The 15,940-nt window shown below is 39.8% G+C and overlaps 1 protein-coding gene across 11 annotated transcripts in view; it reads left to right on the top strand.

Annotated features, from left to right (window-relative positions):
* Positions 1-15,940, top strand: part of ADCYAP1R1 (ADCYAP receptor type I) — a 130,532-nt gene that overhangs the window by 23,071 nt on the left and 91,521 nt on the right. For all 11 annotated transcript variants that reach the window (XM_048951615.1, XM_048951619.1, XM_048951618.1 and 8 more), the window contains one exon: positions 12,041-12,209. In XM_048951615.1, the coding sequence (XP_048807572.1) occupies positions 12,159-12,209 (51 nt within the window). In that variant the 5' untranslated portion in view covers positions 12,041-12,158. The remainder of the gene's footprint in view (positions 1-12,040; positions 12,210-15,940) is intronic.

Raw genomic sequence — 15,940 nt, forward strand, 5'->3', positions numbered from 1 at the left:
TTTTTTTTTAGAAACTTCTTGGGGTAATAAGAGAGCATATCAGATCTCAGCAGCATTTTTTTTTCCAATTGTGCAGATGTTTATGTGTGTAAGTATGTTTGTAGTAAACTATTTTGGTCCTGTGTTGTTCCATCCTTCCCAGGTATTTAATTAAGATTAGATTCTGCTGAATTACCTATTAGAATTGTCACATCAAAATCCACAAGCAGATCATGAAGACAAATACAGACATAATTGACTTTAATCACAGGCTGAGAAGGTGGTTCTGTGGGAATTAATCACTTCCACTCATTTACATTTAGCTTTTCTAGGACAGTAGTAGTGCTGCCCTATTCAGAGTAATAGTGAAGCAATGATGTGGAAATCAAATGGAAAATTTACATTGTCTAGATTTTAGTTTTTAAAACGTAATTTTCATAAGAACTGCTACAGCTGTGAGGCTGTAACTGCTTTTGCACCTTTTTAAGGTACTCTGAAATTGGATCTCAGCTGAGACATTGTAAGTAAGTGTTGAGAGCGATGGCTTAGAAAATCAGTTGCGTAGCATGGAATAATTTTGCAATATTATCTGAAATATTAGGGTAATTTCCAGTTTGCTATAGAAGCATTTGCAGTGCCTGTTTTTATTATTATTATTGTTGTTATTATTTCCCTATGCAAACAATCCAGAGAAAAAAATGAACTTCACTGAAAGGCCTGGTATTGTCTGCAGCATTCTCTCATCATTGTGAGACAGAGTGCAAAGCGTGTCAAGGAAAAAAAGAAAGCAAGAAGAATCCAGCACTTTCACTTCTTTCTATGACATTCCAAAGGAACGAGATCTGCCTTAGAATCATGGAATCATAAAATCACCACGGATGGAAAAGGCCTCCAAGGTCATCCAGTTCAGCCCTCCACCTACCAGCTGTATTTCCCCACAAAGCTACATCCCTCAGTACCACATCTAAACATTTTTTGAGCACCTCCAGGGATGGTGACTCCACCACCTCCCTGGGCAGCCTTTCTGTTTGAGTGGGAGATTTCAGATATTCAGATCATGCAGTGTTCTCATTGAACTGCAGCCTTTTTTTACTATCCTTCTCTTTCTGGAAGATGCTTGCGGGGTTTCTCTCTTGCTGGGTTCTGTCCATACACTGATTTTAATTTCAATTGCTTTTCTTCCTCCTTTGTTTATACTTCTGTTATGCTCAGCACTGTCCCTACTAAGCCCAGGATTCTTATAAGCTAACCAAACTGGTTTTATGCTTTATTGGCTTTTCTGTTTACCAAGACGAGTACATCTTGTTCCAGAGCAAGGCTGACCCACGTGTTGCTGGAGTGAATTGTTCATCTTTTGTTCGCTCTAAAGGGAGCCAAGAGAATCCAATGTAGATGTAGATGTTTCACTTTCAGACAGCTGAATTTGTGTGATGTGAATTCTGTCATGGGTGTTGCAAGACCACATGCTGTGGAAGGTCTTAATATTGTCCAAATGTAATGAGACCATTAGCCACAAAATGGGATACAGCTGGGTGAATCTTAGGCCAATTAAGGTACAGTAGAAAAGGAAGACTATAGGACACAGGGATGGAAGAAAAAGGAATTATGGAACTTACCAGAGCTTATACAGTGATTTAACATTATCTTTCAATGTAGGAATGAAACTCTTCTATAAAAACAGAGCCAAAAATTAAAAAAAAAAAAAAAGTTTTTCATATATCTTAAAACAGAATAGACAGGATTGCAGTTCCAGGCCTGTTTTGAGAGACATTTCCCTGACAACTGAGCAGTATATGCTCTTGAGTCAACAAAGTAGAGGAATCATTTTTCAATCCAGAGAGGAGTCAGGAAACTTATTACATGCATTCTTTTTTTCACTGAGATAGATTGAACTCATGAAATCTTTCTGTGTTGTTGTTCATATTTGCAGAAGAAGCCAACGGGTATTCACCTGGGACATCACTTCAGATTGCTAAGTCCAAGCACTCAATGAAGTACAAGCTGTTGTACTCAGAATAACTCTGGTATTTGTGAGAAAATAACAATAAGGGAAAAAAACAATGAGGAGTTGCACATACACAGCAAAGAAAGATCATTTGGTCATCCTTTCTGAACATGGCGATTTTTCAGACCTCCAAAAATCCCTCTGCCGGTGCCTAACATATGTCAGACCAAAGTCATGCATGCATTATCTTCTCTGTCACCAGGCAATTGCTTATTGATTTTACCACCTTCTGATATGTCCCTTTCATTTGTTATTTTATTGCTTTCTTCTTTCCAGTGGGAAAGGTCAGAGATAACATGAGTTGGCTGTGCAAGTGCTGGAGTTCAGTGACTGAATCTTATCTGTGAGTCTGTCACCAAGTGCAGAACCACTTCTCTATGTGATGAAATGCCTTATGAAGATGATGATCAGGGAACTGGAGCACCTCCCCTATGAAGACAGGCTGAGGGAGTTGGGCTTGTTCAGCCTGGAGAAGAGAATTCTGCGGGGTGACCTCATTGCAGCCTTTCAATATCTAAAAGAGAGCCTACAGAGAGGAGGGGAATCAACTCTTTGAAAGGGTAGATAAATGCAGGACAAGGGGAAATGGTTTAAAGTGGAGGGAGGGCAGATTGAGGTTGGACGTCAGGGGGAAATTCTTTGCTGTGAGAGTGGTGAGGTGCTGAAACAGCTGCCCAGAGAGGCTGTGGATGCCCCGTCCATCCCTGGAGGTGTTCAAGGTTGGATGAGGCCCTGGGTAGCCTGGTCTAGTATTAAATAGGAAGGTTTGTGGCCCTGGACGTGGCAGGGAGGTTGGAGCTTCATGATCCTTGAGGTCCCTTCCAACCCTGGCCATTCTGTGATTCTGTGTGATTCTGTGATTAAAGATAACCCTGGTACATCCTCCTAACTAAGAGCACGTAGCACCTCGCATAGAGACTAGCTTGGGTCTGGAAAGCAAAGGTAGGCTAGTAGTGGTAGCTTTGTGCTCAAGATAATCACTTCAGCTCATCAGAAGACCTAACTAAGGGTGCTAAGGGTGGCGTTGCACTTAAGTAAATATATTACGGATATGTATATAGAATCATAGAAGCATACAATCACCAAGGTTGGAAAAGAACTCCAAGATCATCCAGTCCAACCATCTACCTATCGCCAGTATTTTTCACTAAACCATCAGTACAACATCTAAACATTTATTGAACACTTCCAGGGTTGGTGACTCCTCCACCATCCTGGGCAGACCATTCCAGCACCTGACCACTCTTTTGGAGAAGTAGTTTTTCCTAATGTCCAACCTGAATCCCCCCTGGTGCAACTTGAGGCCATTCCTTCTAGTCCTGTTGCTAATTACATGGCAGAGGAAGCTACCTCACTGCAGCCTCCCTTCAGGCAGTTGTTGAGAGCATTGAGGTCTCCCCTGAACCTCCTCTTCTCCAGACTAAATAATCCCAACTCCTTCAGCTGCTCCTCATAAGATTTGTGCTTCAGACCCCCACAGCTTCACTGCCCTTCCCTGGACACACTCCAGGGTTTCAAAGTCTTTCTTGCAGCCCAACACTGGCTGTTCACAGCAGTCTTGGCAAGATGTGGTACTTTTATAGTCCTTAGCTGTGTTTTGCCTATCCTTTTGATATCCTATTTCCATACATTCAATTCTAGAGGAAGGTATGTAAGTAGTTGTCAGACACAGAGAAGGAAACTTGGAAAATGCAAGGAACAGAAGAATTCGAGTGGTGTTTTTTGAGCAGACCTCTAGCTAGCTAGTTGGGTTCAAATCAGAGAGACCAGTGGCAGTGTTGATTATGAATTAGCAGGGACCATATGAGCTCCAGTGCAATCTGAAAGAGCAATAGATGCAGCTATGGTTAGGAAAGGAAATGCAGATGACCTATCAAGGAAATCAAATTGATCAAGCAGTTGTTGCAAAATTTTGATATGCCAGGTGGGGAGCACGTTTTACTGGTTATAATGTAATGCTTTTAAAGAACCTTGCCAAGTAGCACTTAAAGCTCTGCTGGAATGGAGCAGCATGTAGTTACCTTTATGATCTCGTATTAGATGCATATTAGTTCTGAAGTGCTGCATACATTACAGATGCTTTGTGAGGGTAATTGACCTGCCTGTGATGATGAAGAGAAAGCTTCTCATACCATATTTCTATTTTGACTAATGCTTCTTAAATACGTGGTAGTTCAAAAATATTTCATTGCAGCTGAGTGCATTAAACTGGGTGCAGTTGGGTGCATTAAGAAGAGCATGGCCAGCAGGTTGAGGGAGGTGATCCTCTGCCTCTTCTCTGCCCTTATGAGCCTTATGAGGCTGCATTTAGAATACTGTGTTCAGTTCTGGGCTCCCCAGTTCAAAAAAGACAGGGGTCTCCTAAAAAGAGTCCAGTGGAGGGCAACAATGATAAATGTCCTGGAGCATCTCCCAAATGAAGAAAGGCTGAGTAACCTGGGTCTGTTCAGCCTGGGGAGGAGAAGACTGCAAGAAGATCTGATCAATGTTTATAAATATCTAAAGGGAAGTGAGAGGCAAATGGATGAGACTAGGCTCTTGTCAGTGGTGTGCAGCAACTGGACAAGGAGTAATGGCCTAGAATTTGAACATAGGAAGTTCCATACTAACATGCAGAAGAATTTCTTTGTGGTAAGGGTGACGGAGCACAGAACAGGCTGCCCAGAGAGGTGGTGGAGTCCCCTTCTATGGAAATATTCAAGACATGTCTCGATGCCAACCTGTGCGACTTGCTGTAGGGTACCTGCTTTATCAGGGGGTTGGACTCAATGATCTCTTGAGGTCCCTTCCAATTGCTGTGATTCTGTGATTCCGTAATGATCCATAGTCTTTAGTTAAAGAAAATGTGGAACAGAGAAAATAATCCCAACCAAGGCAAGAATTGCTGGTTACATTTTATAGGTGATGTTATATGGGAGATCTGCTAAGAGCAACTGTACAAAGGGAGTTATGAATTATATCCCATAGTCTCTACTTTGAAGTCCGGAGGTGATGACTTGCAAAAAGAAGCTAGAAAAGCTTGATGTATAGATAAATGATTCACTTGTGCCCATCTTGGAAGCCTGTACCTTTCCCACTTTCCACTGGAGACTTCTAAAGTCATTAGAAGGTCAATATGCTCAGATACCCAGAACATTCCTTAACTTTCAATATTCTGCTGTCCATTCATACCTGTATGGTTTAAACATCATAATATTAAGGAGAATTGTCATATAGTTTTATGTGAAGTTTGTTTAAACAAACAAAGTATGGGTTGGTTTCATACACTGTGTTGAGGAAACTCGTAGACTTTAGAAGCTCAAGAAAAGCTGGGCTTGATGGTCAAATATATGGAATATAATAAATATGAATTTTCAGCAAGTTTTGATAATGTCTTTATTGAAGAAAGATTTTAACCCTTACAGAAAGTAGGTATCAGCTGAAATCAGAACTGAGTGTCCTAGACATGATGGGTTTACCTGAACATAACAGATTTCCATACCTCTGCTGTTCTTTAGTAATCTCCTGTGCATCTCTCTGCTTGTGCTAAATGCAGGGCATCAAAACTTGACTTACTGGAAACAAAAGAGAACCAAAACTTCAATATAATGCCATAGATTTGATGTGAACCAAGATGAATATGCATATGCTTACTGCATGTCATATGAGAGAGAATAATTTGTAAGTTAAAAAAACTATGCTGTGTCTGAGAAGGAGGAAAAAAGAATTAGGAGGATTATGTGGTCTTTTCCCAGAAGTAATATGAATACCACAGGGATTTAAACTAGAATAATCCAGACGATTGAGAATTGATTCAGATATTTTGAAGGTGTTAGTTGGAATATCTTTCCTTAATTTGCTGAGGGATGCTTATGTAAACCTGTTCAAGAATGGTTTTGAGAAGTTTCTTGAAATGTTAAGAAAATTCTATAAAGTTAGAGGATTAGGAAATAGAAGAGCCAATAGGGTGTATAGAGATGATGAGTGTACTTTGTAAAGACCAATTATAGCACTTTTACATCTTCAGGGAATTTCAATTTAATCAAAACCACGCAAAGGAAAAGAAAAAAGAAGACTACCAGAATTATAATTGAGTGCAGCCAAAGTAAAACACGCAATAAATTAATAGACTGTACTTACAGAAGGAATAAAGATACTACTGGAAGGAAGAAAAGGCCATGATATTGACAGAAATCAGCACCCAGTTTTGCTTACCATTCGCACTTTGATGTCTTAAACTTCAGAGATGGAATTTTCTTTGTTTATCCTAAGCAGACTGAGTAAAGAGAAAATATATATATGTAGATGCATATAGATTGTGTCAAAGCAGTAACTTTCGTTGTCTGAAAATAGCATTAAGATATGGGAATTGTTCTTGAGGATGCTTAAATCTACTCTGTGGACTGTAAAGAGAGACAAGGTAGACTGAACTGAACTGTGTCAAAGATGCAGGTAGGTTCAGAGCTGTTTAATGTTTGAATGACCTGAATGAAAGGGCACAGTGCATCCTCAGCAAGTCTGGAGCTTCATCAAGCTCAAGAAAAAGAAATGCAAAGTCCTGTACCTGGGATGGAACAACTCCATGCACCAGGACAGGCTGGGAACCAGGTGGTTGAAAAGGAGTGTTAAAGGACCTGGGGTTCTTGGTAGTCATCAGCTTGATACTGAGCAGTGTGACTTTGTGGCAGAGGACCAACAGCTTGGTGGGCTGCATGACAACAGGAACTGGCAGCATGATGAGGAAGATGATCCTTCCTCTCTCTTTAGCCTAAGTGAGGTACAGATGGAGTGCTGTATCCAAGAAGAGGGAGAGAGAGCTGGGACTGCTAAACTGAAGAAGAGATGGCTCAGGAGGGTCTCATCAACGTGTAGAAGTATCTGATGGGAGCAAGTGAAGAAGAATGAGGCATGCTCTTCTTACTGGCAATCAACAAGCAAGAGGCAACAAGCACAAACTGAAATACAGGAAATTCACCTTTACCATAACAAAGCTTTTCACTGTTAAGGTGGTCAGGTACGGTTAGAAGACACAACCTGTTTGCACATGCCACCAATGAATATTTTCCCACAAGACCCACACATCAGTGCACGTGTTAAGAGCTCTGGCTGGATCCTTCCTTGTGCACAGTCCTGCTAGGTTGCTTTTTATCAGCTTTTTCAGAAGTGTGGCATTTCTGGCTGATGCCATCAAGATATTCTGGTGTATCTGGAAGGGCTGGCCTGTCCCCTGTAGCAGGAAAAGCTTTCTGAAAATCCATCTCTTTGATTAAGCCCCCAATGTAATTACCATACAAAGCCTGTTTTGTCACTGACAACAGGCATGTTGAGAGGAAACAAGGACTCCAGGGACTTTTTCATTTGGCACACAGAGGGAGAAAGGTGAATAAATGTCTTCTTGGTGTTCAAGGGAAAGATAGAGCTGTAGTCTCAGGTTCTATAAGTCTGTGCAGGTTCATTAACCTCAGTGCATTTACAAAGTTCAATGTAAATAAAACAAGACATCCCCCAAATATTTAAAATGCTAAAAATAATAAGTGGTTTATCAGAAATAATAGAAAAGACGTGCTGTTCTTGTTGTCTGCCTTTATAAGAATGTTATTTGCTGTCTACTTTGTGTGGGAGATTTTAGTGCTCTTGCTCTCTAGGAGACTTACTTGGTATTAAGTTTTCCGTTAGTTTCTCTGTTACCTTAAATATCTCAGCATCAGTTTATTGACACCATATTAAACTAATTTGTTCTTAATCTTTTGTAGTAACTCAAACATTACTATTTGGGTTTTATATTGCTGGAGAAGAGACTAGAGGTGAAATTATTCTATCCAAATATAGATGTTGACAATGTAGATGTCAACATATGAGCTAGCTGTTAAGAATTCCTCTATACTCAAGGGATAGGAGTTGAATGTTTAAAGTAGACAGCTAAAATAGGTCAGACAAATTGCTTTGTTCCTATGTCTACTTCCTTGATTTTATAAAAAGAGACTTGACAATGAGCTCATATATGAGTACATGTCTTCTAGATTTCTAAACTTAGCTGACAAGACCTGGGTCATTGAAGGGTTACTTCTCTGTCTGTGTTTATTTCTTGCTTGTGTGAGTCTCAGTTGACATGAGAGAGGTTCACACCATGTTCTTTAATATATATTAGGAAGATGACATTGGGGTAATTTTGGAGGGAGATGATAAAATGCTTTGAATTCCACACCTTATATTGACAGCCTACAGGTGATAAACAATTTATCAATTATATAACCATCTGTTCATATCTAAGCCAATGATGTTCATCAGGCAAAAGCCGTGCCAAAATCACCCGTGGAATTCCCTTCCCCGGGGAGAACTCAGAAACACTGATGGAGTGGTGTGAGGGCCAAACTGGTGATGGCTGGGGTATTCTTGGTTGCTTCTTTTACACATCATCATTCTCCATCCGTGGTGTATTCTGCATAGAGGAATACTCCTCATGCCACTGAGAAGTGCTGAGATCACTCTGCATGGAATGTGTGACTCTGCTGCAAAGCAATCTGCAGAACTGTGATTGATTTTGCATATCTCAGAACCTTTCAGATTTCTGCACTTGTACTGTTCCCATATGGTGCAGGAGAAGGATGAGATGGGCAGTCCTAACCAGATGCTGAATTAAGATTAATTAAGTGAAGAATTCACATTTCATCACCTCTGGTCAAGGCCACTGTTGGTCAGCTCTGTAATTTATTGCTTTCCTTTCAGACCTCTGGCATGCATCCTGGAGGTCCATAACGAGGAGCCTAGCAGATCTGATTTTTTTTTTGGGTGAGATCTCAGTCGCAGCTTATAACTGCTTCATATAGTGACTGAAATCCTCTTTCATTCATCCTGCATTCATTTGAGCTACTGTATAACAATTTTATCTATTACTTGGTATGGTGAGAACTCAGTCTTTACAGATGTGATCCTTTTATACCTACCTGTGAGTAGGCGCATCCTACTTGGGTTGGCACACATGGCACTTCTTACCAGCATTTAGGCTTCTGTAACATGTAGTCCATGTAAGCCCTAGGGACACTCGAGTCCTTTTTTAAACAGGAGAAAGAAATGGCCACTTGCAGCAAAACATGTTGCCAGAGCTCTTCCAAACTTCTCCTTAAGGACTCATTATTCCTCACAGAGTAACATGAAGAATTTGCTGTGGCATGGAAAACTTTTGCAGTGGAGATATGAATCTCTTTCACAGATGGTGTATGACTTTCCTAAGCCATCAGTAGACCCCCAACAAGTCTTTTGTAATCCCCGTGTTTCAGCTGTGCTTGAAATAATTCTCTGAAGCCCTTTAAGGATAATATTTTTTGCCTTCATGTGTGCAACCCTTGTGCTGTGGGCTATTCTGGCTTCACAGATTTTAATTGCGGTAGCAGATGCAGATAAAACAACAACATGAAGCACTAACATCTCCAGTTTACAAATGAAACTACGTGATGCAGCTTTATGAAGTCTTTTTGATCATTCAGACTTGAAAAAGGAAAGCCTTGTATTCATATTTGTATTTATTCTCGCAGTACTGAATGGAGATGGAAATGCTTCGTAGACATTGTCCCTACTTCTGAAAAGTTTTTCTCATAATGATTGGCTGAATGTACTTATTTGTGAGTTAATTATCCTTCTGTTGCTAATGGGTTGACTCTGCACCTATGTGTGATAAACACAACAGGAGCTGCTACACATTATATACAGATTTCTCTGGAGGTCCAGGGCACAGGTTCATAGGCCTGGTTGCTATTATCTAAAAAAATGCTTGGGCTTCTGTGGATGACACAGAGACCTCAGTCCAGTTCTTGATGTGGGTTTCCATGACTACCTTGAAGGCAAAAAAAAAATGAAGCTGATTCTTTTTCTCTGTAAAATGTCAAAGAAACACAGCAAAATGGTTAGCAGATGTTCTCACATCTTCAGAAATTTCTTTGAAGCTAACAGCAAGAAAATAGAAGGCAGCCTTTTTCCACTCTTCTAGTGAATGCCAGGTTAAAGTAAAGCTGGATCTTCAACCATTGGAAAGAGTGTATTCCAAGGGTTACCACTTTACCACAGGTTATCCTTCCATCCATTTAGTCAACCATCTCCCACTCTACCGTTGCATTTAAGTCTTGTTTTTGACTCATTACAGTGGCAAAATCCAAGGACAAAACTCAATCTCCACATCATTCTCTGGCCTTTCTGGCTGGAGTTCCAAATTATCAAGAAGTAATTTCAAATCCGAATGTCTGTTAATGTGGCTGCCTGGTTGTCTGTTGCTTCTGTTAATGCAGAGACTTTCTTTTTCCGTCTTTTCACTACTGAATGTCACCATGGATGTATTCTCCTCCTCAACTGAGATCTTATCAATCCTTCATTATTTGATAAACCATCAGAAATGCAGTTAAGTAATTAAATTCAGTACCAGAGTGGACTGAGAGTGACTGATCGAGTGAGGATGGAAGAAGGCAGATCAGAGAGAATTTTATGAATCATTGTTCTCCATTTAGTCAGAGTCTGGATAGAGAAGACAAAAATCTAAAGAGAACTTAATTTTCCGTTCTGTTTTTTTAATTGAAAGACTCTGCTTTCTAAATGCTGATATCTTGGCTGTATGTTGCAATTAATATACAAATGGAGTACCCACTGACTGTGAAAGTTCTTTCACATTTGCTTTTGGCACTTCTTTATTTACTTTCTGTCTTCGGTCTGTTTTCTTTTCAGCCTTTTCTCTTTTTTTCCCACGTTCTGATTTTTAAGTGTTTTATTGTTTCTGTAGTTGTTTACATGTCCTGTACCTATGAGGGTTTTTTTTGTTTGTTTTTTGTTTTTCCATTCTCAAACATTTACTTACCTTTATAAACATTTCTCTTGTTAGGAAGATGTCAATCATGTTTATGCCTGCATAGGTGATGAATGGTGGTGTATAGAAAACCTGCATCACACAATAAGAGTTTGAAAAGCACCTCTGCATTCAAAGTTTTCATTTACAGATGTAAACAAAATATATAAGGGTAGTTCTCTGTCCCTGAGACAAACTGGTGTGGCACAGCTCATGCCCAAGGGCTAAACTCCCATACCTTCCTAAGAAAACAAATTGTGTCTAATCTTCTGTAGGCAGAAGACCTCGAAGTGAGTTCATCTTAGAGGAAAGAGGTCTATAAGGTAGAGTTAAAATGAAGGGGTTCCATCTCAGGTAATGGGCAAATTCATTTTAAAACATGATGGTAGGGCATCAAGGTGAGATCTCTAAGCCTAAGAGCACAATTCATTCCTTCCCATTCCTCTTACTTCAAAAAGCTCTCAGATTCTTTACAACTCTTGGCATGAATTTTGTTATCTGGACCAGTGATCTTTGAGAAGAAATCACCAAGTTGTACAGCCTCTTAAAAAACCCTCAGTCGCGATTTTGAGCCTTTACTGAAATTAAGAAGATCAAGTTCTTTACAGAAGAGTGGTGAGGTGCTGGAACAGCTGCCCAGAGAGGCTGTGATGCCCTGTCCATCCCTGGAGGTGTTCAAGGCCAGGTTGGATGGGGCCCTGGGCAGCCTGGGCTGCTATGAAATGTGGAGGTTGGTGGCCCTGCATTGGTGGGGGGTTGGAGCTCCGTGATCCTTGAGATCCTTTCCAACCCAAGCCATTCACAGAATCACAGAATCACAGAATCACCCGGGTTGGAAGGGACCCCAAGGATCATGTAGTTCCAACCCCCCTGCCTAGCAGGGCCACCAAACATACACATTCTTTGATTCTGTGATTCTGTGAAATCATGACTGCAGAAATGAAGCATACAGACCCTCTGAACAGTTCAAAATGTTCCATTGTTCCTTCCCTATAGATACAATAGAGCTGCTGTTAGAGAATCTCTTCCAGCACTTTCTATGATGCAAGCTACTGATCATACAGCCATGTTCTTTGGCTTCAAATTTAATACCCTAGATGATCTGTAATAACAGCAAATCAGACAATTATGACTGACCTCTGATATATGTAACTCAGTTCAAGTGTCGTGGTCTCTGCTTTCTTTCTGTTTCTTTCTTGTACCTCTTCCATGTTTATTATATTCATAATCATTTTTCTCTTTCACTGCAGAGGTTTGAGTCTTGACATGAAGACACTGACAAGAAGATCTGCAGAGAGTGTGTACTTCAGCCCTAATTATCTCTGTTAGAAGCTAAGCTTGACTAAAGATCAAAGTCAAGAGACAAAGATGGCCATCTGTTGGAAGAACTGCTTCTTCACTCTCATACTGCTTCCCATGGTAAGGATTGTTGTTCTTTTCTTACTTACACTGCCATTATTTAAATATGTGTTCCCAAGAGTAGCACTTGCTAACAGTGAAGGTTCTGAGCTCTGGTTTTGTTTCTGTGTGACCGAATGGATTCTATTAAGCGTTCTCTAGCTTCCTTTGTTGATGAAATTGGACTGCGAAGCCTTGAGGTATCAGCCAATACTTTTGGTTGCCTCCATTTTCATATGGTCAGTGTTCAGAAAACATGCAGGTGGACCTTAAAGATAGTGGCACTCCAACTCGTTAGTCACTCTGATGAAGATATAGGGCTTTTTATGAACAGGACAGGGATTTATTTGGGATGTGAATCTTTAGTGACCAAATAATGTGCTATCCTTTGAATTGCTCAGTCCTAACACGTGTCAGGGGATTGATCATATTAGTATATGCTTGCCCACTGCCCCCATCTGCATTGTGTCTCTATCTAGCCTCCTATAAAAACTGTAAGAACATTGAATAAAGCATGGTTTGTTTTTTTTTTTGCACTTTGCAACCATAGGCAATGGTATACAACCTGTATAATAAATCCATCTTGCATTTCAGCTCAGCCCTTGGCTGGATCATTGATCATAACTGCTTTTCATTACGTCTCAGGAAGCATTTCACAAAGGAATGCTGTGAGAAACAGCACTACTACTTAAATGCTCTATCTGATTCTTATTAAAAGGTTTCTGTTGCTTCCATACAAACGCTTTGCAAATGCCTATTATTCTTTGCTATCCAAGTGTAGTATCTTAAAACATTATTGAAATAAATTTTGGTTTTATTTTTAAGTAAGAATTGCTTAAATTCTTAAATTGTGATGTGACCAGAGTATCTTTTAACAGTATTTACAGTTTCTTGCTCATGCATATTGACTGTGTAACTTTGCAATGTGAAAGAGTCAGCATATTGCACTCCTCTTAATTTTGTCACACACGAATGCACATTCTTTCCTCTCGGGTCTTATTTAGAGGCCACGTTAATTGACTACAAATCTGAAGTGTAGCATTATTCAGATATATTATTTAGAATGAGAATGTTCATCTAAATAATTTAGGACCTCACTTTATAAATACCTGACATAATTTCTTTTTTTTCCCCTCATATGTTGAGTATTCTATTACTTAACTTCCTTGGGCAGGTAGATGGCATTATTTACAGCAGTCCCTTAGGAGCTCCCACCTTACTGCTAAGCCTAGGACAACCTCAGTGTTGATTCAGGAATGAATGTCAATGAGATACATCCTATGTTAGGTGAAATTGGAGAGCAGATTGGTAGAGCTGCTGTATTTCTGGGTAAGAAATCACATTTTTCAGACTGGAACAAACTCATTTATGTGATCATGTGAGTTGAAAGGCAAAATGATTTTTTTTAATGGCCAGTGATCTTTGGCATTTCAAGATTATTGGCGTCCAGCTTGAGACAGACAGCAGGTATCTTCTTACTTAGAAGTGAACTGTTTTTAATTAAGGAAAATAAATGCGGCTGAATTATTTCTTGAGCTTTTAGAAGATGGATGACCTTCCTGGTGAATGTAAAAGGACAGCAAGCTTCCAGTTCTTAGCATTTCAGGACATAACTGTGATCGCTGAGCTGGATAATTAGCGATCTGCTCCAGCTTCTGGACTGAACAGCTCCCTAATGAAATTCTGTGAAGCAAACCAGAGTTAGTAAGAGTGAGTATGGTTTTGTACGTGAGGTTACTTTTTTTATGACTGCAGGACTTTCTCATAATCTCTAGGAAGCCAGGTAATAAAATTAGTGATTCCAAAGTAAACTTGTGTATATGAATACACACTTCTTTGGTCAGGGAAGGGACTTAGTCCTGTGACAGATGTGGTACCTTAATTTGTGTGTAGTATACATTCTTCTACAGTTTGTTTTGAAGGACAAGAGATCAGGAATGGATAATGTTATGTATGGTTCTTCCTTTGCTGAGAGTTTTTATCATGCTTATCATGGTAACGTTTTCCCTCTGTTGAGTCTTGCTTTCTTTTTGAACCATCTCTGATATGCTGAGCCAATGTCCTTAAATTGATACCATTCTATCATGCAGATATAGAGATTTTCTACAAAATGGGTGAGAATGAAAAGCTTGAGTCAATTTGTCATCTCATCCTCTAAAGGGTTCCTTAAAAAGTTTTCTTCTGTCTTCTCTTACCACACCTGGTACTGTTCAAGAGATCACCATTTATTTTCAAGGAGAGCTGTTTTTTATGGCTGTGGGTTAGTTCCATCCCGTGAGCTCCTGAATCTGTGCGGTGGCTTGGATGTGCAGTTTTTGCTTTCAACAATTGATTGTCCACCCAAACTAAGGTCCACAATCATGACAAGGTCAAAGAAAAAAGGCAAAAAGTGTCCTGATGGAATGTTCTAGGTACCCTCAGTTCTAGGGCCAGATCAAATCCCAAGAAAATACTATATGTATAAATATTTAGACATGGCCATATATAGACATGGACAATTACAATTATCAGAGATTAGGGTGGTTTCTGGTATGTTTAACAAACTTTAATATTTGCTTGCTACAAAGGTATTCCACCTTCCTATTTACCACCTGGGATTTAAAACAAGATCTGGAGGAGTGGGACCAGTTAGGTCTGTAGAGAAAACTCCTTGACAGCAAATTCATAAATGTACTTTTTTCCCACTTAAAATGTTTTCCTAACTAAAATCCATTTTGATATTTTAGACGTTTTTAGTCCTTTTGTTGTTGTTGTTAGCTAGGGTGCTTGTTCTCAGTGCAAAATTGCACTGCAGCTACATCATTTTCTGTGTTCTGTCTTTCGTTTGTACATCCGTTTTTTTTACCTCATTTATTTTCATTCTGAATTCATGGAATCATAGAATTGGTTGAGTTGGAAGGGACCTTTCAGGGTCCAACTCCCCTGCAGTGCACAGGGACATCCACATCTCCATCAGTGCTCACAGCCCCATCCCCTAACCTTGAGTGTCTCCAGTGATGGGGCATCACCACCTCTGTGTGCAACCTATGCAGTGCCTCACCACCTTATTGACAACAGCTTCTTCCTTACATCCACTCTAAATCTTTCAGTTTGAAACCATTTCACCTTGTGCTGTCACTGATACTGTCTGTCCCCTGCATTCTTATAGCCCCCCATTCACTGCCACTTCACTGTATTTCTCATTTCATTCAGTTGTGATAGCAGTAGGCATGGTGTTTTTTTGTTTGTTTTTATTTGCTTGTTCTGTGTGTTCGTTTTGTTGTGTTTTTTTTTTTTTTAACTGGAAATATCAACAGAAGTCATCAAAATTAGTGGAGAGATAGGATCCTAAACCGAGGTTCCTTTGTCTGGTTCCAAATGTACTTGAGAAACAATGAAATTCATGACTCACAAAGTTGGCTTAGTGTATGAACTGAATTTTAAATGTAACTGCAATGCAGGTGTTCCAACTGTCTGAAATAATTCAATCAGTTGCATTCTTCAGCTAATGCTTGGAAATTCTTGTGGATGCATCTTTAATATCGCTAAGCTTAAGGTTTCAAATGAGAAGATGCTTCTTGCAGTGTTTCGTTAGCTGGTGAACTTATTCTCAGTGGCCTTTACAGACTTTTAGGAAAGTCTTTTTAAAGGCTAAATAAAAAGGGAGAGATGAAAAGAGAAAGGTGTAAGTGATGTCCCTTGTATACAGGCACTGGAATTCAATCACTTTATGGGGTGAGGTGAGGTGGATGTGTAGGCAGCATCTCACGGAT

The sequence above is a fragment of the Lagopus muta genome, chromosome 7, assembly GCF_023343835.1.
Source record: "Lagopus muta isolate bLagMut1 chromosome 7, bLagMut1 primary, whole genome shotgun sequence".
Classification (NCBI taxonomy): Eukaryota; Metazoa; Chordata; class Aves; order Galliformes; family Phasianidae; genus Lagopus; species Lagopus muta.